At 42.4% G+C, this 21002-nt stretch overlaps 1 protein-coding gene across 38 annotated transcripts in view; it reads left to right on the top strand.

The window, feature by feature from the left end:
* Positions 1-21002, top strand: part of RBFOX1 (RNA binding fox-1 homolog 1) — a 1446067-nt gene that overhangs the window by 1389955 nt on the left and 35110 nt on the right. For all 38 annotated transcript variants that reach the window (XM_083585208.1, XM_083585181.1, XM_083585184.1 and 35 more), the window contains one exon: positions 8540-8604. In XM_083585208.1, the coding sequence (XP_083441334.1) occupies positions 8540-8604 (65 nt within the window). The remainder of the gene's footprint in view (positions 1-8539; positions 8605-21002) is intronic.

The following is a 21002-nucleotide window of genomic DNA, read 5'->3' as shown; positions in this document are numbered from 1 at the left end:
CCTTGCCAGTGAAGGCCTGAACAAAAATGGAAAGCCATGATTCAACTTTGATGGGCTCTGCAGAGTATTTTCATATTTCTTCAAGGAGAGCACCTAAACCACAGCTCAATTTTCTCTCTACGGTTGTTTTCACTCTGCCCCTTTCCATTGTTTGCTGAGGAGAATAAAATCTAGATGTGTGGGGGAGAGAAAATATGTGATTCAGAATTTATTAGTTCCCTACAGAGTCCTGAAATATTGACTGGCTCCGAGATCGATTACCACCCAGCTCTGGCTCGGTTAGCTGGTTTAAATGGAATAAACCAAATCTCTGTGGTGAAGAGAAGGGAAGAAATAGAAAAACCTGACAGCAGAGACATTGCTTGGACAAGAACAGCATGAAATAGAGACAATAATACTGTGTGTGTGTGTGTGTGTGAGAGAGAGAGAGAGAGAGAGAGAGAGAGAGAGAGAGAGAGGATGTGGTTATGGGCACATGTGGATTTACACATCACATGCAGGGTGAAAAGTGTTAAGGAGAAAACATTCAGAAAAACAGAGCCTAAGAACAAGCAAACAAGAGATCTGGCAGAAATGGTCAACTTGCTGTAAAAGATGTCAAAAGCTCATTTCTCAGAGATAAGCCGGCTTTGCGGTATGAGGTGTTGGAACACACGCAAACACATGCTGAAGGCCCCAGGTGCAGTCCAGGTAGAGGACTGAGAAAGATTCCTTTTCTGGAATCATTAGATGCAGAAACGTGTGTGCTTTTTGATGTCTATTTTGTTGTTTCTTCAGCTTGTAAACCACCTTGTGTATAGTAATATAGAAAGGTAGTATACAAATTAAAAGTGAAATGAAATGAAAGGGTTCCCCCGGCCTTCCCAGTATCAGGAGATGCTGTGGGGACCAGTGTGCTTTAACAGAAGGCTGCACCGTCCTCAATGGTGTCAGGAGATGTGCATGACTTCATGTGCAATGTTACACATGTGCAATGTGCGCCAGGCCCCCTCAACCTTGGGGGCAACCTGGCGCCTCTGAAAGGATCTCACATACAGCTGTATACACCTAGGACTCTTTTAAATTATCAAGAACCCTGATTTGCCCAGGGATCCTAGGGTCAAACACCCCCCCCTTCTCGTTAATGCTGAACATGTCAACCTTGACTGATAAGGGACATCAGAATATGTGCTGGGGGAGGTGGCCAACAACAGGAATGATCCCACTTTCTCCCTCATGCAGTTAGGGCTAGGTGGAGAAATCTAGCTCTGTTTGCGTTTTTATATGAAACTATATATGGGCAAAACACAGCAAAATTTTGAAAGTCACACTGAATTTTGCAATGAAATTCTCCAAACAGAGAAACAAATTCTACAAAAATGCATATGAGTAAATATAAGATGCAAAAGTCCATTATTTGAGGGGAAATTCTTTCAAATTTGCAGGCAAAATTGCATACTAAAAAGTGTCCATTAGGAGATATGTGCACTCAAACGCTGGCTAATTTTTGTGAGGACTTTTCTTAAACACACACAAACTGATAAGTTAATGTGGCAAACTGGATTTAAGATTGGGGGGAAATGAGAAACTGAAAAAAAGGGAGATTGACAGAAGATCAGACTTCTCTCTGTTAATCTCTCAGGAATGGGGAAGGGGTATTGAAACCCCTTGTCATTGTACCAAGATTATACTGCATTTGTGTTTTATCAAAACACAAGTGCATATTCAAAGAACTGTATGAAAAGAATACAAATGTGTATTTATTTATTTACTTACTTACAATGTATATGTGTGATTCAGTAGCTTGGGGGATACAAATAGTATGCACCAACCCTGGAATTCATTTTCATGAGTTTCATAGTTAAATTAAAATGCAGGCAAAATGCAGGGCAGAGCGAAACTGAGGGATTACAAAGTGACTGGATGGGGAAATCCTCTCCTCCCTAAATTGTTGTGCTCACTTCAGCAGTAAAAGCCAGGAGTTGGGAAATCTTGTGAAAGCCAATTGATCTCCCCTCCTCTTCGTTATCTTGTAAACTATGGGGGGAGTGGGAAGACCCTTGAATCCCAGAGGAAAATGGAACGGGCAGATTCTAATTGGGATGTAAATGTTGTTTGCCTTATCTATGGAGACCGGGTTCTGACTGTTAATTGGCATGCTGTGAGATCATTTGGAAACGGTTGATATAACTCCGTGGTCCATTGAACAGGAAGCATGGCTGTTTTCACAGTTTGATCATCAATGCATCACTGCACACAGTTCCTTTCCAAGATCCCCCCCACCCCCACCCCTCACTTGCTTATAATGGAACAGTTTTACTTGTCACATACAAGTAAATGTTAATTCTGGGGGAGTGGAATCCTTTGTTGCAAACTATTCAATAATCCAGTGAAGTTAGAGCATTCATATTTTAAGTAGTGCCAAAATCTGTCCTCCAAATTCTTGCAAGTCCCCACCCACCCCTTTTCCTCGCTTTGAAGGAGATTTCCATTTTCCTGGCTCGTTTTCAGGGCACTTGAGAATTTATTAAGACTTCCTGGGGATGTGGAGTTTTGAATGTATCTCATTGTTCTGAGTGGCTGAGAGTGGCATATGTGGTCCCCCCCCCAATAACATTTTCCCAGCATTCTGCAGCCTCCCCAGCTGAGCATGCTCCTGATCGTACCCTTGGAAGGAGTTCCCCCGTGATGGGTTTTAATGCGGACAGGGGCACCTGGGGAGACTGCAGAGTGCAGACCACTGGTGAGATGAGTGGTAGGCTGAAAGAAGTGGCACTCACAAGCAATCCTTGCTTCACTTAGAAGTAACGTATAAACGCATTATTAAAATAAAATAAAAAACACTGAAGAGACTTTCACCAATATTTCCTCTCCCCTTTGATCACTTTTGAATGAAATTCCTAATCTCATTAATTTATAGAGAATGGTTAACAAAAGATGGGAGAAAAATTTAGTGTACTGCTAATTTTAGGCACGCTTGTATCAGGGTTCTATACATATCTCTGAACGGACTTCAAGGCTCTGTTTTGTAGCTTCCTTCTTCCCTAAGCCATAGGAAGTTACAAAGGGAAGCAACTTGTTCTTGTACTGGAGACTTGTGGCCTTTTTCTATGTCTAATATATGCACAGGCATCAGCTCATAGGGGCCCAGATCTCTTTGCTCCCCTACCAGTAAAATATTTGACGGAGCCAGGAGGGGGGCAAAGTTGATGGGCATTGCTGCTCCCCCCCCCACACACATTTGGACTTCGTTTCCCAAGATGCTTTCTAAATAGACTTGTAAAAGGGTTGCTTAATGGCAAGAGAGGTGGGATTGGGCAAAAACCTCTGACATAATTTATTACCGTGTTTATGACTGGAGAGAGAGAGAGAGAGAGAGAGAGAATGCAAACTGCTTCTCCATGGGGCATATTCAAGGAGCTCTACTAGGATGAGAGAGGAAGCAGCTTCTGGTTGCTTATCATTTTAAAAAATTAAACTAGGAGTGCCTAATTCAGATGACTTGGTGTCAGGGCTGGTTCATATGCAGGTCAGCACACAAAAAGAGCCAGTGTGGTGTAGTGGGTTAAGAGCAGTAGTCTTGTAATCTGGGGAACCAGGTTCGCGTCTCCACTCCTCCACATGCAGCTGCTGGGTGACCTTGGGCTAGTCACACTTCTCTGAAGTCTCTCAGCCCCACTCACCTCACAGAGTGTTTGTTGTGGGGGAGGAAGGGAAAGGAGAATGTTAGCCGCTTTGAGACTCCTTCGGGTAGTGATAAAGCGGGATATCAAATCCAAACTCTTCTTCTTCCTCTTCTTCTTCTGGGGTTCTCTTGGTGGTTCCCCAGCTGGGGCCTCCCACCATTCCTCATCATCCAGCCAGTCCCTGACGCCTGGAGGGAAAAAGCTCCCCATCTGTTCCAGGAAGGCATCATCTATGTCCTCCATTTGGCTTGGGGATCTATAGTAAACTCCCACAATGAGGTCACTGTTATTCTTAAGGGAGAGAAGAATAACAGTGACCTCATTGTGGGAGTTTACTATAGATCCCCAAGCCAAACGGTGGACATAGATGATGCCTTCCTGGAACAGATGGCCAAGCATGCAAAAGGAAGGGAGATAGTAGTAATGGGGGACTTCAATTACCCGGATATTTGTTGGATGTCAAACTCAGCCAAGAGCATAAGGTCAAACAGATTCCTCACTGGCCTTGCAGACAACTTCATTGTCCAGAAAGTGGGAGAAGCAACAAGAGGAACAGCCATTTTAGATCTGGTCCTAACCAATGTTGATGACCTGGTTAGTGGGGTAGAAGTGGAAGGATCATTAGGCGCGAGTGATCATGCTCTTCTGAAGTTTACTATACAGCGGAAAGGAGCAGCCAAGCATACTAGGACTCAATTTCTTGACTTTAAGAAAGCTGACTTCATAAAACTTAGGGAAGTGCTGGGTGAGATCCCATGGACAGTAATACTAAAAGGAAAGGGAGTTCATGATGGCTGGGAGTTTGTTAAGAGGGAGATAGTAAAAGCACAACTTCAGGCAGTACCAATGAGACGGAAACATGGAAGGTGCCTAAAGAAGCCAGGGTGGCTATCTAAAGAACTTTTAACTGAGTTAAGATTAAAAAAGGATGTGTACAAAAAATGGAAAAGGGGGGAAACCACCAAAGAGGAATTCAAACAAATAGCCAGCACGTGTAGACACAAAGTCAGAAAAGCTAAAGCACAGAATGAACTCAGGCTTGCTAGAGAGGTTAAAAGCAACAAAAAAGGCTTTTATGGGTATGTTCGTAGCAAAAGGAAGAACAAAGAAACAGTGGGGTCACTCAGAGGAGAAGATGGTGAAATGCAAACAGGGGACACAGAAAGGGCTGAACTCCTCAATGCCTTCTTTGCCTCAGTCTTCTCCGATAAAGAAAACAATGCCCGACCTGAAGAATTTGGAGCAAATGATTCAGCAGAGGAAACACAGCCCAGAATAAGTAAGGAGATAGTACAAGAATACTTGGCTAGTTTAGATGTATTCAAGTCTCCAGGGCCAGATGAACTGCCTCCAAGAGTATTAAAAGAACTGGCAGATGTGATCTCAGAACCACTGGCAGTCATCTTTGAGAATTCCTGGAGAACAGGCGAAGTCCCGGCAGACTGGAGGAGGGCAAATGTTGTCCCTATTTTCAAAAAGGGGAAAAGAGAGGACCCAAATAATTACCGCCCAGTCAGTCTGACATCAATACCAGGGAAGATTCTGGAGCAGATCATTAAGCAAACAGTCTGTGAGCACCTAGAAAGGAATGCTGTGATCACCAATAGTCAGCATGGATTTCTGAAAAATAAGTCATGTCAGACTAACCTGATCTCATTTTTTGACAGAATTACAAGCCTGGTAGATGAAGGGAACGCAGTGGATGTAGCCTACCTTGATTTCAGCAAGGCATTTGACAAGGTGCCCCATGGTATTCTTGTAAAGAAGCTGGTAAAATGTGGTCTTGACTATGCTACCACTCAGTGGATTTGTAACTGGCTGACTGACCGAACCCAAAGGGTGCTCATCAATGGTTCCTCTTCATCCTGGAGAAGAGTGACTAGTGGGGTGCCACAGGGTTCTGTCTTGGGCCCGGTCTTATTCAACATCTTTATCAACGACTTGGATGATGGACTCAAGGGCATCCTGATCAAATTTGCAGATGACACCAAACTGGGAGGGGTGGCTAACACCCCAGAGGACAGGATCACACTTCAAAACGACCTTGACAGATTAGAGAACTGGGCCAAAACAAACAAGATGAACTTTAACAGGGAGAAATGTAAAGTATTGCACTTGGGCAAAAAAAATGAGAGGCACAAATACAAGATGGGTGACACCTGGCTTGAGAGCAGTACATGTGAAAAGGATCTAGGAGTCTTGGTTGACCACAAACTTGACATGAGCCAACAGTGTGACGCGGCAGCTAAAAAGGCCAATGCAATTCTGGGCTGCATCAATAGGAGTATAGCATCTAGATCAAGGGAAGTAATAGTGCCACTATATTCTGCTCTGGTCAGACCTCACCTGGAGTACTGTGTCCAGTTCTGGGCACCACAGTTCAAGAAGGACACTGACAAACTGGAACGTGTCCAGAGGAGGGCAACCAAAATGGTCAAAGACATGGAAACGATGCCTTATGAGGAACAGCTAAGGGAGCTGGGCATGTTTAGCCTGGAGAAGAGGAGGTTAAGGGGTGATATGATAGCCATGTTCAAATATATAAAAGGATGTCACATAGAGGAGGGAGAAAGGTTGTTTTCTGCTGCTCCAGAGAAGCAGACACGGAGCAATGGTTCCAAACTACAAGAAAGAAGATTCCACCTAAACATTAGGAAGAACTTCCTGACAGTAAGAGCTGTTCGACAGTGGAATTTGCTGCCAAGGAGTGTGGTGGAGTCTCCTTCTTTGGAGGTCTTTAAGCAGAGGCTTGACAACCGTATGTCAGGAGTGCTCTGATGGTGTTTCCTGCTTGGCAGGGGGTTGGACTCGATGGCCCTTGTGGTCTCTTCCAGCTCTATGATTCTATGATTCTATGATTCTATGTTGTTGTTGTTATTGTTGTTGTTGTTGTTGTTGTTGTTGTTGTTGTTGTTGTTGTTAATCTGCCCTTTACCCCAAGATCCAGGGCAGTTTACAACAACTCAATATTTAAAAGCAATTTAAAGCAACTTACTGTCACAGAAATAAGATGGGTCCTAAAAAATATGCCCAAGTAGGCAAATACATAATTTTGCAGCCAGCCTTCATTGATTTTGGGTGCAAGTGGTGCTCAACCAGATGCCTAGAAACTGTTTTGGAGATAAAAAGTAGAGGCTGCAGTGCTAACCTTTTTCAATAACTACGTATGTTTAATTTTTTATTATGTTTTTATATATGTTGGAAGCCGCCCAGAGTGGGTGGGGTATACTACTACTAATAGTAACAAGGCTACAAGCAAGTTGCAACCAACAGTGCAATGTAATTGGAGGTATTCACAGATGATCACAAGTGAATTGGAACTCCTGTCTAAGAAACTGCATTGCGCCATCTGATCAAGGTTCACCCTGTTGTACAATCTCTTTTAAAAGTGTTGAGCCAGATTCCATTTGGCACTTCCAAAGTAAATCAGGGGCCACATACAAGTAATAAAATATCTGGCAGATAAAATGTCAACATGTGAAGCTAGTAATTTTATTTCCCTACTAGGAAAGGCTTGCCCTATGTGATTTGTGCCAGTCACACAGATGTTAACGTCACAAGGAGTCATTCACTTAGTTCCTGTTCCTATACTTCTTGCTGCAACTCCTTCCTCTTAGAAGTGGACCTCTTCATCAGGGAAGATATAGAAAATACCTCACATTCCTTCCTTCTTACTGCTTAGCAACTGTGATGAAGTGGCTAAGCAGCAGTAGCATCTCCCTATCTGCCTATTCAGCCGTAGAACACTGCCTCAGCCTTTTGCTTTCTGACTTTCTTTATCAATGACCAATTGATTTACTTAAATAAAAAAAAAGAATGCTAAATTTCTGGACCCTTTTCTTGCATGGTGTGGTGTGGGAATGACAATGAAGATGAACTAAAAATTGTTCAGAGCTCTATCTTCAGATGGAACTTAATTCCCCTTAAGTTCACCTGGCAATTATAGGAAACAGTCAACTTCATTCATGCCAGGCATTGGGCACTCCCAATCAGTGCATGGCATGATCAATCACCCACACCCCTGCCCTCTGTTGATTCTCCACATGTGGTAACCAAAGGTAAACTGCAACTGTACTTGAAGGCTTCATTAATAATAATAATTCTATTATTTATACCCTGCCCATCTGGCTGGGTTTCCCCAGCCACTCTGGGTGGCTTACAGCATATTCAAATAATAATCAGTTGTGTAATTCTTTATCTCCTTGACATCTGAAGGGAGGGCGTTCCACAGGGAGGGCACCACTGCCGAGAAGGCCCTCTGCCTGGTTCCCTGTAACTTTGCTTCTCGCAGTGAGGGAACCAGCAGAAGACCCTCGGAGGAGGACTTCAGTCATTCACAGTCATGGTTTAACAGTCATGGTTTCCTCCTCTCTCTCCATGAATCTATCTAATCCCCTTTTTAAAAAAAGAGCTGTGAATTACACACTTCGATTAAGACCACATAATACACACCTGCCTAGGAGTAAGCTCCTCTGAACTCAGCTAGACTTAACTTCTTTACAGGCATAGCAAGTCTATCTATGAGGATGAAACTCAGGGAAAACTCTGAGGCTGGACTCGCATGCACACTTACAATAGGAGTAAATCTCGTTGAGACCTTTCTGAGCAGACATGCTCTGGATTTGTATGTAAATTCATATTTCATTATGCCTCTTCTGATGTGCACCAGCTCATTCAGCTAATGTACAAGCTGGTTTTAGAAACTGCCATTAACAATTACACTGTTTGAAGCTCTCTGTAGCTGTTTGTGAAACTCATAAGCCAAACTAATTGTTACTAATTATTTGGGGTGTTGTGTGTATGTGGTTCTCCCCCCCCTCTAAATTTGTTACTGTCTATAATTCTAATCTGATTAGAGTGTCTTTGTGTTTTAGGGTGGTTATGCTGCGTACCGGTATGCCCAGCCTACCACAGCAACCGCAGCTGCCTACAGTGACAGGTAAAAAGTAATTTACTGCTGAATACATACCTCAGTTGGAAATTGTGCTACTTAGACACCTTGTGCTCTGCTTAGGTTTCATGTTTTATTGCTCTGTGCATAGCTGTAGTCTATAAGGCTACATAGTTATAATCCATGAAGAGCCATTACTAGAAAGGTTAGTTGCCCACCTTATAAGATATTGGATAACTGCGTAGTCACATCTAAACCAAATTTACCATGAACTTCGCAAGGAATGGAGAGACTGCACATGGCTCTCCAAAGTCTGGCATCATCCTGACATTTAGCTTTATGTTCCTTTACTTCTTGAAAGATAAATCCATGTTAAACCCTAATTAAAGCCAATGGAAACAAAAGATATACAGAGCTTATTGTTATTGGTGGGAAATGATCAGCAGCAGAAACGAAACAGTGCTTTCTTACACACACACACACCCCAATTTTGGAAGCAAGTCCCTGTTGATCTGGGACTTAATTACTGGGCAAACATGCATAGAACAGGATGGTAATAGCACAATTCTGTTTCTGTTTATTTAGAAGTAAGTTCCATTGAGTTTGACAGTGCTGACAATCTCACAAGTGCAGTCGGACTTACTTCTGAGAAGTAACCTCAGTGGGACTTACTTCTGAGTAAACATTGCCCGTCACACTGGTCCCATCATTTCATTGCCCATCCCACTGAGCTCAATGTGTAAGTGAAGCCCAGCCTTCACTCTCTCCCATTGCAGTCAGTGGAACTTATATACGGATGCTTATTCATAGTTTGATTGTGTCCAACATCACTGGGGGAGCAAAGAGATCCAACTCAAATAAAATCGGATCACACAGAATGGCGGACAGAATAGAAATACCTTAACTTTGACAACATCAGCTTTCCATTGAAAGAGAAAACAGTTCGAACTTTAAAAATCAAATAGATATTCAAAGAAGCAGAGGAAAGGAATAAAATATCTGGATGATTTGCAAAAGGTCTTAGAACTCTCATTTTCATTTACAGTAAATGTTCAGGCTTTGTGAGCTGTTAGGGAAAATGGCACCTCTGGAAACCTAACTGGGGAGAGTTTGTCAAGGAAGCAACTGTTAATGAATTTTATATTTCCATTCCTTTTAAGGTGGGGAGTGGCATTAAATTAAAAACATAACGGTGGAACAAATGGTACATATGCATACATATAGAGTATATATCATATAACTTTAAAGTGCTGTTCATGGATTCAGTTCCCTAAATATCTATATGGAACAATGAATGAATGTTGAAATGTTCTGCATGCTCAGTTGCTTTCTCAAAGTGCTGCTTATTCTGGTAATGAAGAAACACATACACATGTTTGGTGAATAAAATCAATTTGCATGAGCTGGCTGAGGCATGCTGTGTCTGACAGGTAAGAAAGTTAACCTTTTTTTCCCCCACTCTGACTTACGGATTAGTCTTATCACTCCAGTTCTGCTATTTGTGCCTGGTATGCAACTGGAGTTCCGAGTTTTTTTTTGCTTTTCGTTCCTTACTTGGAATATCCGATCGTACGGAGTGCAACTCAGTCAATCCTCATTTCATTTCCACAAAGGTGTGTCATTAGCATGTGGCGGCTAAAAGTATTTTCTCTGTGAGCTTGCAGCGCTGAAAAGGCTACTGGATCTTTGAGGGCAAAAGCTATAAATGGTAGCTCGACGTTATTTAGAGCCAAACAGGAAAAAGAATAGAAAAGGAAAATCCCCGTTAACCTTCAATTTGTCACTTGACTCTCTGAAAATATTGATTCTGGGATTTGAATACATTTTTTTCCTACGGAGGAGCATTGTAGGGTTTGCATGGTGTCAGTATTCATAAAGGAATTGAACACCCTGAACATGCACAGAGTGGCTTCTGCAAATGTGCATTATAACCTGCCCCACCCTTAGGAACCTGCTATTGCAAAGAGAGCACCACTGGTGTCCTGAACAAATCAAGTCAAGCAAGGCCATCTGTGCTTCCTCTAGGAATGGGGTGGGGAACCTTATTTTCCCCCAGCCCAAGGGTCACCTTCCCTCTTGGACAATCTGCCGGGGGCTACATGTCTATGGTGACACCAGAGGCAAAAGTGGGTGGAGCAATGAATGTACATTTTACCTTTCTGTAGTAGCCTTGTTTCTACACATACTCATGTACTCATTTCTATCCTACATCCAGGCAGCAAGAGGCTTTGTCAGAGTTCATTGACACATTCTAGCCAGGCAGGCAAAAACACTTAATTAGGGCGTGAAGCAGGACTGGTGAGGGGCATGGCCTGGGGAGACCCCAAAGACAAGATAGAGAGGCTTCCAGGGCTGCATTTGGCCCCTGGGCCTGACTTTTCCAAGCACTACTTTCAGATTGTCAATTTGCTTTTCAATCAGGCATTTAGCATAGAGACTAGCATAGAGACTACTCTTCAGGAGAAGCATGAAAAGAAGATATTTCTGAAGGATTCCTGGAAAAGGCTTTTGATCAATTGGAATGGCATAGTTTGATTTGAAACATGCTTGGGATTGGAGAGGTGTGACAGCATCCGTTTCACAAGAGACAGAGAATATGACCAGGAATAGTAAGAATTTCCATTCAGTTCACATTTAAAGGCAAGCCCACCTAATTTACACCTTTCTGAAACAAAACACAGACCAAAACATAGCTATCCTTTGATGTTTGTAATACAGTTCTCCACCCAAATTGTGTGTGCAAAAATGCACAGACTGGGGGACACCTCCATGGCATTTGCATTCAGGGTATGGTAGTGCGGGACAGAATTGTTAGCCCTTGTTTGGTCAAGTGTCTGCATTTATTAGAATGCAGTGACTTTACAATTCAGCTCTCCATTTTACATGAGTCAGCCTAATGCAGGAGCATTCCCACAGCCTTCCAGTTCCTTCCATATATTCCATTCCAAAGTGTTTTGAATGGCTTAGGTCTGGAGGAAAACTTCAGTGGCACTGAGCTTTGCCTGAAGCAAAATATCAAGCAGAATTTATATGAAAGGAAGGAAGCAGGCAAGCAAGCTTAGTTTCACAAGAGGCAGTGAAGGCCACCAACTTGGTTGGCTTTAAAGGAGGATTGAACAAATTCATGGAGGATAAGGCTGTCAGTTGCTATGTTCTGCCTCCATGGTCAGAGGCAGTAATGCTTCTGAATGCCAGTTGCTAGAAAACATAGGAGGGGGAGAGTGCTGTTGTGCTCGGGTGCTGCTTGTGGGTTTCCCAATGGGGCATCTGATTGGGCACTGTGAGGACATGATGTTAGACTAGACGGGTCATTGGCCTGATTTAGCAGGGTCTTCTTATGCTTAAGCTTTCCCATTCAGCTTCATCCATAAATTATTCTCTTTTTTTGAGGACATTTGAGTGCAAGGCCCCCAATGCCTCCATATGCTGTGCTAGCAACAGTAGAATTTCCTGAGCAGTGTATTCAGCATCTTAAAGCAACCTTCAACTATTTTTGCTTTGCAAAAGTAGATTTATTGTTCTCTTTGGAAGCTGACCATCCAGATCATCAACCTTTTTACAGGCCTCTGGGCACATGTGAATCTTTAAGCGAGTGCCATGAATTAAACCCCCTCTAGTCACTTCTTTCTCTTCTCCAGCCCCCACCCCAAGAGAGGGAGAGAGATTGCCACTTTCCCAAAGGATCTGGGGAAAAGTGAAATCCAGCAGAATTAATCTGAGCCTTAAAAAGCACATAGAACTGAAAGAGGAAATGGGAAAGGGTGCCACTCTTCCAACTTCCTCCTTCAGCTTCATGTACTTTTCAAGGGAGTAAAAGATCAATTTCACAGTCATAACCAAGGGACAGCAAGAGGGAAAATAATCCATAGACTTCATGGGCAGAAGGGGAAGACCTCAAGGACATGATTGTGCACATGACTGCCACAACAATGACCATTGCTCCAAAGAATCACTTGAGACTTAATTTTAGCTAGTTTTGTCAAAATTCTTTTGACTTGCCTGCATTGCAGGGGGTTGGAGAAGATGACCCTCAGGATCCCAATTCTATGATTCCATGATTCCCTTGGAATTTCTCTGATGTTTTGTCTGAGGAGAAACTCTCAAGTTTAGAATTAGATTTAGGTGAAGACACTTAGCTAAATCAATTTTCAGGGAGAATCAGGGGAAGTGGAAAGCTCAGGGTTGGGATGGAGGAGAAATTCAAGTCAGGTAGCACTTAAAGAGAAGTCTATCTAATCCACATGTCCTTTGAAACAACATGAAAGCCAGATCTTTCAAGGCAGTCCCCTAGCCAAAATATGTGTACTGATATGTGTAAAATGTGCATGAAAATAACTATACCAGTGAATATAATATACAGAGATTAATATAACGTTCAGAAATGTGCATATCTGAAAATAATCTCACTAAAGTGCTGGCAAATGTTCATGATTCACAATCTAATGTGAAAATGTGCAGAACTGAACTTCTCAGAGCAAATTGAGCCCCCCCACTTTGAACAAGCATAAACTGCCTTAGAACCCCCCAAATCGGCTCATCTCCTGATCTAGTGGCCCACTTCCTTTACTCCCCTCCCTTCCTGATAATCCTTCCACCTGAGTGTCATTCGAGGGGCAGCTCTGACAAAGAGATGAGAAGTGTCTTAACAGTAACTTCTGGTCAGTGTGTACAAATATTCCCATCACAACAGTCTAGCTCATTTATGAGGATCTGGCTAACAACACAATGAAATTTTCTCAAACCAAGCAGAATCAGGAAACAGTGCAATAGTTACACTCCCTCCCAAATTATTATTTATGACAAAGTATCTCCAGCATGCTAAATTTTCAAATACCCTATTTATGTATAATTAGGATCGCAAAACATCAGTCTTTTGCATAATCATAGGTATTTTAAGTGGATTTAGTTCGTTTTGAGTATTATGTAGCTTATTGGTTTTAAATGTGTGTGTCCCCAGCTGAATAAAGATTTGGGGGGGTTAGTTGCAAATCTATAAAATTTTAATTGCTTTTCTCTCTGGGGGACATTATAAAACTACTTTTAATAAGTAACCTATGCAAATATGACTTTGAGGATATGAAACTTTATGCAAACATGGATACCTCAAACTATGTTTTAGTTGCAAACTGGTTGATTCGATTTATTAACTTCCTAATGTTTTTTTTTCCCCACTAAAAGAAAGATGGATTTTGCATCTGAATAAATTAGTTTATTCATTCCCTGTGGATATCGGTCCTTTTTAAATTGTAAGGTGGGGGGGGGGGGAGAAATGAAAACACATGAGTCAATTACTAATTCTGCATTTAAGCAAAATTCTAGTTTAAAAGAGTTTGTATCTTTTATTGCCAATTCTAACCCTCAGTTGGCAACATTTTCTAGAATTATTATTTATCTGGTCACAAGAGTGAATTATTTCCCCTTTGGTCAGCTCTTACGATTTCGTAATTGTTTTCGATTAGAACAACTAGGGAAATACACACACATTTACAAATGTACACAAACTAGAAAAACAACAACGTAAGATAGAAATATTTTGTTTTAAAGAAATCCACAAGTAAATTATAACTTACTGTTGGGGTATAAGGTTGTAAACTTATTTTTTTTAATGAAATGGATAGAGGAATTGAGACTGGTTGCATAGTTACTGGTTATGTTAAATAATACTGATATCAGGGAGTCCACGGTTATGAAACCACAGAATAATGGTTGCTCCCAATAGTTCCCTTGTTCGTCAAGATCAGAAATGTTGTATAACATGGCATAGGACAAGAATAAAGACATGTCAAATAGATAACAAACTGTGAATGAAATGTAAATAGTTTTTTTTAATAAAAGGAGACATGCTGATACGTAACAACCCTCCAAAAAATGAAGTAAGCATTGCAGTTGATCCTTCACTTACATGGACAAAGCTTTTCTGCATATATGAAAAAATATTAAGCTTAGTATGAAGAAACCAAGTTTGCAAGTTACACTGTTTTCCCTCCCACAAAATGACCCCCCACCCAAGAATAGATTGAGCAAATTGCGGGTATGGAGCAAAACAGTGTGCAAATGAAACTCATCCTTTTTAATGCAAACCACAGTCACATTTCACTTTGATACAGTGTCGTATATTTGTGCATTTGATATTTGCAACCAAACCAATAAATGTTTGTATTGTAGGAGAGACTAGGGGCTGACTAACTTGCTACCTACTTGATGATACATATGAAATCAATTGTCATTGTGCCTGTCATCAAGTATTTCCAGCTTCACCAGCAAGTAATACAGCTAGGAAACCTACAGGCCTTCCCTATTCTCACAAGAAGACTGCTGTCACACACTATTAGAGTGTCAAGGCACACTCCAATCTCCAATTACACCAGCTTCTAGGGGTCTTCACACATTACACTCAATCTGTGTACACAATAGTTATGTGGTATATTCAATACAATATTTCGCATGCAACGTTCAACAAATGCGGAGTCTTTGTGTACGATAGCTGAGCTGTATACAGTCTTTCACAGAAACACTTGTGTATCTGTATAGACGGCTTGTACTTGTGTTCAGTTTAATGTGCAAAGAAGCCTCCTTTGGACAATAAGTGAGTGATGGCAGCTTCCTGCAATGGGAGGGTAAATAGTGGATGGGGCAGGCAGATGGAGGTTTAATTCCACTTGATTCCTTTCCAAGAGGTGAGTGTGTGAACTGGCCACCAAGTTTCCTGGGGAATCAGGTCAAAAGCTCTAATGTCGTTCTTCATGGTGTAGAACCTATCTCAGCATGGCAGTGGGGCATATCGTCATTTTGTCATTGCATGATCACTTGATGTGTTGCTAGAATGTATGTAATGCTGTTAACCAGATTCCAACAGATCCATCACATCGGCTCAGAGAATGGCTTGCTTGAAATGAGCCCCAAAGGCAGAACTTCACATTGACTGGCTATCTCCCCACCCACCACCCACCTTGTCCCTATTTGTGTATTATGATTCAATTTGTGGCATCTCAGGTTGAAATACTGAAATACTGACAATGTTCCTTTCTTGCATTTGAACACAAAGGTCAATATGTGTGAGATTGGGGGATGCAGGCAGTGATATAAGTGTGTGCTATCTCATCAATAAGTCCTTAATCTGAAAGGAGATGGGTCTTTCTATATTAACTGCTTGCTAATTTCGTAAAATTCTGGTGGGGGTGGGTGCGTACCCACAAGTGTGTGCAAGTAGCTATTTAAAAGTTCCTGGTCTATTCTGAACACAGGGAACATGAGAGAGGGTGTCCACACATGCCTCATGAAAGATTTTGCCAGTCAAATTTATAATAGCAATAGAATTAACGTTGGCCTGTATGGATTTTTATAGGATGTTGTCCTCTTTATCCCAGTGTTACAATACCAATTCTATACTTTATTTATCACATTTATAGCATGCCTTTCTTCCATGATGGAGCTCAAGGCAGTGTTCAGAGGGCTGTCAGGTGATCTCCTATCTAGGAGATCTAAAACTTAAACTTGCTTCACTTTAACATGGCTGCTGTCTCATGTGTCTGAAAGCTATGTTCTGGGACGTCATCACATCTCCCATCCAGGCCCTGACCTTGATTCAGGAAAGCCACTGCACTGTAGGCCTCCAGACTCTTCCCTAGGACTTTGGCCCAAGAACTCTATGGGATGAGAGGAGATTCGCAGAAACCCTCCCATCAGCTAACACTGGCTATTGATAAGATGGCCAAAGTATCCCAGTTTAAAAGTCTAGAAGACAATATCCAGTCCTAATTCAGATTACCATGTGCAATGTGATTCAGATATGGAAATTCTGCTCTTTGGCCAAAGAATACCTGCCAAAGTAGGGGAGCATAAGAGGTGCCCCCTTTTTCAGTTAATGAAAGTGACATAGAAAAATGCATTATATTAAGGAAAATTGCTTTGCGTCCTGATGACCAAATAAAGAGATGGACACGCAGGCTGGGGTTGAATGGGGCCACTTTTATTCAGTGAGCACAAGAAGATCAGCAGAGGGGGATAGCTATGAACTACAACTTTAGGCAAGCAAACACCTTAACACCTTTGCCTGTGGAAAACAGAGGCAAAGCTATCCAGCCTACCCCCTTTCCCAGGCCACAACTTGGAGGTGAGAAGGGAAGTGTTGCTGCATCACTCACACACACACCAGGACCCCATAGCTCCAAATGGATGATTCAGCTTGGTATCAAAGGTGGCCCCTTTACCACCCCTAAGTCTCAGAGTTTAAAGAGTGAACCTCAGGGCCAGCCAGTCACCTTAAGAGGTGCCTAAAGGGTGCCACCAGGCTAAAAGAATCACCGAGCCAGATTAGCCTACTGAACAACATGGCAGACCATATAGCACCCCTAGTCCCACTATTCAGTGTAAAGTAGGTGAAAAACCAATCCATATTCCAAAATGTGGATAGGGAAAAATTCCTACTTGGCCCTCTAGCAGTGACCAGCATGCCAGACTGGGGGACAGGGAGGGAGGGTGCCACTGCCGGAGAAGAGACAGGTGGCCACCCTTTAAATAGGGCTCTAAAATATACCCTCCCCTGCCTCACAGCACTTTCAAATATGCCAATAGATGCCCTGCTGGTTGGAGCTTTGTCTCTTACAGGCAACATATGTGCCACACTAGTTGGTACCCCTGCAAACTGGTGGTGGAACAGGCTTTTAAAAATGTGTCCCAAAATGTGTATATTGGGAGAAATCCACACAAAAAAAACACTGATGAGGACTTATTTCAGAAATAAAAAGATGACAAACTGATGTTGAAAAGTGGAGAAGTGAACTTCAGACTGGGGGAGGGGGGTGAAAAACTGAGAGACATCCCATCTCTGCTTAGAACTTAGTTTCTACAATTTTCAGAATCAAGTGGTAATTTCCCCCTGGATTCTAACTCTTCAGATTGCAGGTGGGTGAACAAGGGACTTTACGTGTTCATTTGTTCCCCTGAGGAAAATAAATCTCCCACCCCATGCATACATGAAAATAAATGAGGGAACTATTTTAGTATGGAGACTAGGCCAGGTTCAGATTCCTCCTTGGTGATGAAGCTCCCTGAACCAGTTGGTATCTCTCAGCCTAACCTACCTCACAGGGGTGACATGATGGAGGGATGATGTCATGCCATGTTGGGGTCTTTGGAAGAAGTGTGACATAAACATGATAAGTGAACAAACAGACTCAAATATGCCAGAGCTACAAAAGACGAACCACAAAATGAGTGCAAGTGGGAGCAGGCCAGGTGATATAACTGATGAGACTCACAGTAACTCAAGCACATGTAATATACACACATGTTCCTACAGTCGAAGGGTGGGATGAAAATAATGAATATAGCCTTAAATAAGTAAACAAATGCACTGCATTGCATATATACCATTGCAGCCTTCTCCACCCTGCTGCCGTCTGGAACAGCCCCCGCCAGCATGGCCAGTGGTCAGGGACGATAGGACTTGTAGTCCAACAACATCTGGAGAGCAACAGAACCATCCTTAGAGGAGAGTGCTCTCCTTCTGTTGCTGAAGTATGCCAAAGCAGAGCAATACATGTCTAGCCCAAGTCCAGTTAGCAAATCCACAACACAGAAATCTTCAGCAGAAAGAAATTAAGCAATAACAAAGGGGGCGTTCCTGAGCAGATGCTCAGGGCTTTTCTCTCTCCAGGAGCAACTGCAGCCTCTTAAATCCTCCACACTCTTGGAATGAAGAAGCAGAACTTAGAGACCTCCCACACAGCTGAATGCTCCAGAACCCCACCCGCACTTTAGAAATTAAGCACTTACTCTGTTACCAGCAGCACAGAACACATCCTTCCACACAACGGTGGGTGGAGGATAAGGCTATCAGCGGTTACCAGCAATGATGGCTATGCTCTATCTCCACAGTCAAAGGCAATAATGCAGGAGGGGAGAGTAATCCTGTGCTTGTGTCTGGCTTGTGGGTTTCCTACTGACATTAGTTAGCCACTGTGAAAACAGGATGCTGGGCCACTGGCCAGATCCAGCAGGCTCTTCACAAACATGGAGTGAGGGTTTCAACTCCCCACCCCCCATTTCATTGCTATGTCATATTTTTTTTCCAGCATTTTCCCATGGGAACATTTTCAGGGATTGCATGTCATTTGTTGGGGAGGAATGATAGGAGGAGCAATAGGTGTAACTCTTACAGAAGGCCACATTAGGGCCACACCAAAACAATAGGTTTCTATGCACACACTTCCATCTAGCCAAGCAACAGCCACTGTCCCTACACCCAAAAGATGCCTTGGAGATGTAGCTGGAGTAAAGGTTATATTTATATACATATAAGCAGTTGGAGGAACTGCCCACCAACACTAAACCAAATAACCGGATTAAAATAAGTATGGGCAAGGTAAATGTTTTCCAACTCTGGTAGGGTAATATCCGTCCAGTCATTTGGGCATGTAATACAGCCACACACTGCAGCTTCCCTGGTAAGGATGGGATGAAACAACACTCTCCTTGCTAGGTGAGCCTTAGTTATGAACCTGGGAAATGCACTCTGCCCCCGCTATGTGCATGTCAGGTCCAAAAGGGCAGTCTCCCAAACCCCACCAGGCATAATAATAATAACAACAACAACAACAGGCTAATCCCTGAAGGATGTCCTCAACCCAATAATACATCAGTTTATCTTCTATTATTCCCTCCCACTTACTTACCCACCTGTACAGAATGCCATAAATGGCTGGCAAACCCCACTATAACCAACTACAAATTAGTTCCAGCAGTGAGGAGTAAGCAAAAAGTAGAGGGACCATACAGCCAATCAAGGGATTCTCCCCTGCAAAAATTCCTACCCAGACCCTTCAGCAGGTGACAGCTAGGTGCAGAAAGTAGGGAAAGTCAGAGGAGGAACCAGCTTATCAGCCAGGCTTCCCACCCTTCTTAACTGCCCCTCATATGCTGTTGAGGGGCATGGGCTAGGGAAAGGGGTGTGTCATAAAGAGCAATCCTCAGTGGGCAAGCACATATTACATTACATTCAGGGCGTCTTTACCCAGGGGTGCAAGGGGCGTGGGGCACCTGGGTGACAAATTCTATCTACCTGTTACAAAATAATAAATAATTTTGATCAAGCTAGAAAAACAAAATACATATATACCCAGGCATTACCGAAATGTATACTTACTGTTTCACTAAAGGACTTTCGACTTTGTGCGCTCATTTACCAAAGACGCACCACACCAGCGGCGGCGCTTGTCAGACTCAATGACGGCGCTTGTCATTCTCAATGGTGCCATGCACACGAAATTAACTAAATTTGGGGATCTTTGCACCCCAGCGGCGCATATGCTAAAGACGGCCTTGATTACATTACATGCATCCAATGAAGTCAACTACAGACCACAAACTCTTGAGCTGTCACACATTTATTAGTTTTAAGGGTGTCACAAGACTTCTTTGTTTACTCTGCAACAGACACAGCTACATCTCATAAATCTCAGTCTCTATTTTGTAAAACCTGCAACACAGGGTACTCGTTTAGGACATATCAGGAAAGGTGCTGGTTCTGTCTCTACATGGCAAATGCAGCACAGCTGCTCATAGAGCTTTGATCTTACAGTGACTGGGAACGTAGAGATAAATAAAGTAAATAACAGAAAGCTAGCCTCCTTTCCCCAGCCATATACGTAAAACCCAAGTTGCAAATAGCTGTGGCACTATTTAATAGCCTTGATATTGAGATGAAGGATTTGGAAAAGAGAGACTAGGAAGGTCTTTTAAAAAAGAAAAGAAAAAGAAATACACTGAAGCAGTTCTCCATCAATTATTGCAGATAATCCTACTAAGCCAGACACTAATGCAACTGGAATTTGCAGTAATAAAGAAATGGAATGTTTCAGGCGACAAAACATAAGTTAATTCAACAGAATTACTCACAGGGAATGTACATCATGCATTATTCTTATAGACCCAGAATGGCTATCAAGAAGGGGATGCCAAATCAGCATTTGCATAAAACAGACACTGTTTCTTGCATTCAGATTTGGTAAAAAAAATAAACGAGAGAGTTGGTTCTGCAAGCCTAAATACTTTATGGAAGGCAAAGTTGGGAAAAGGTAGATATATATTTTCTGCATTACACTTTATTGCACTTTATGTTTGTAAACACACACACACACACACACAGAGCTATAGAGCTATTTCCTATATATATTCAGACAGTTGTTAAAGTTATGTTGCCGGGATTTTGAATACCCGTTATCTGGGTGTACAGCCAACAGCAGGATTGTTTGCGTGTCCACATGTCCTATAGACGTGAACTTTTGACATGGAATTCTCTCCCTACATAGCACTCTTTGTGATGAATGCTCAGCAGCGTGTTATCAGGTGGCTGTAGACACCACAACCATCCTGTATACACAAGATAAGATATTCTATAAGACAAGTATTGAAAGGCAGGAGAGAACACCTAGCATGAAGAGCAA

The sequence above is a fragment of the Podarcis filfolensis genome (genome assembly GCF_964270895.1).
Source record: "Podarcis filfolensis genome assembly, chromosome: 14".
In the NCBI taxonomy this organism is placed as follows: Eukaryota; Metazoa; Chordata; class Lepidosauria; order Squamata; family Lacertidae; genus Podarcis; species Podarcis filfolensis.
This window is presented reverse-complemented; position numbering and strand designations above follow the sequence as displayed.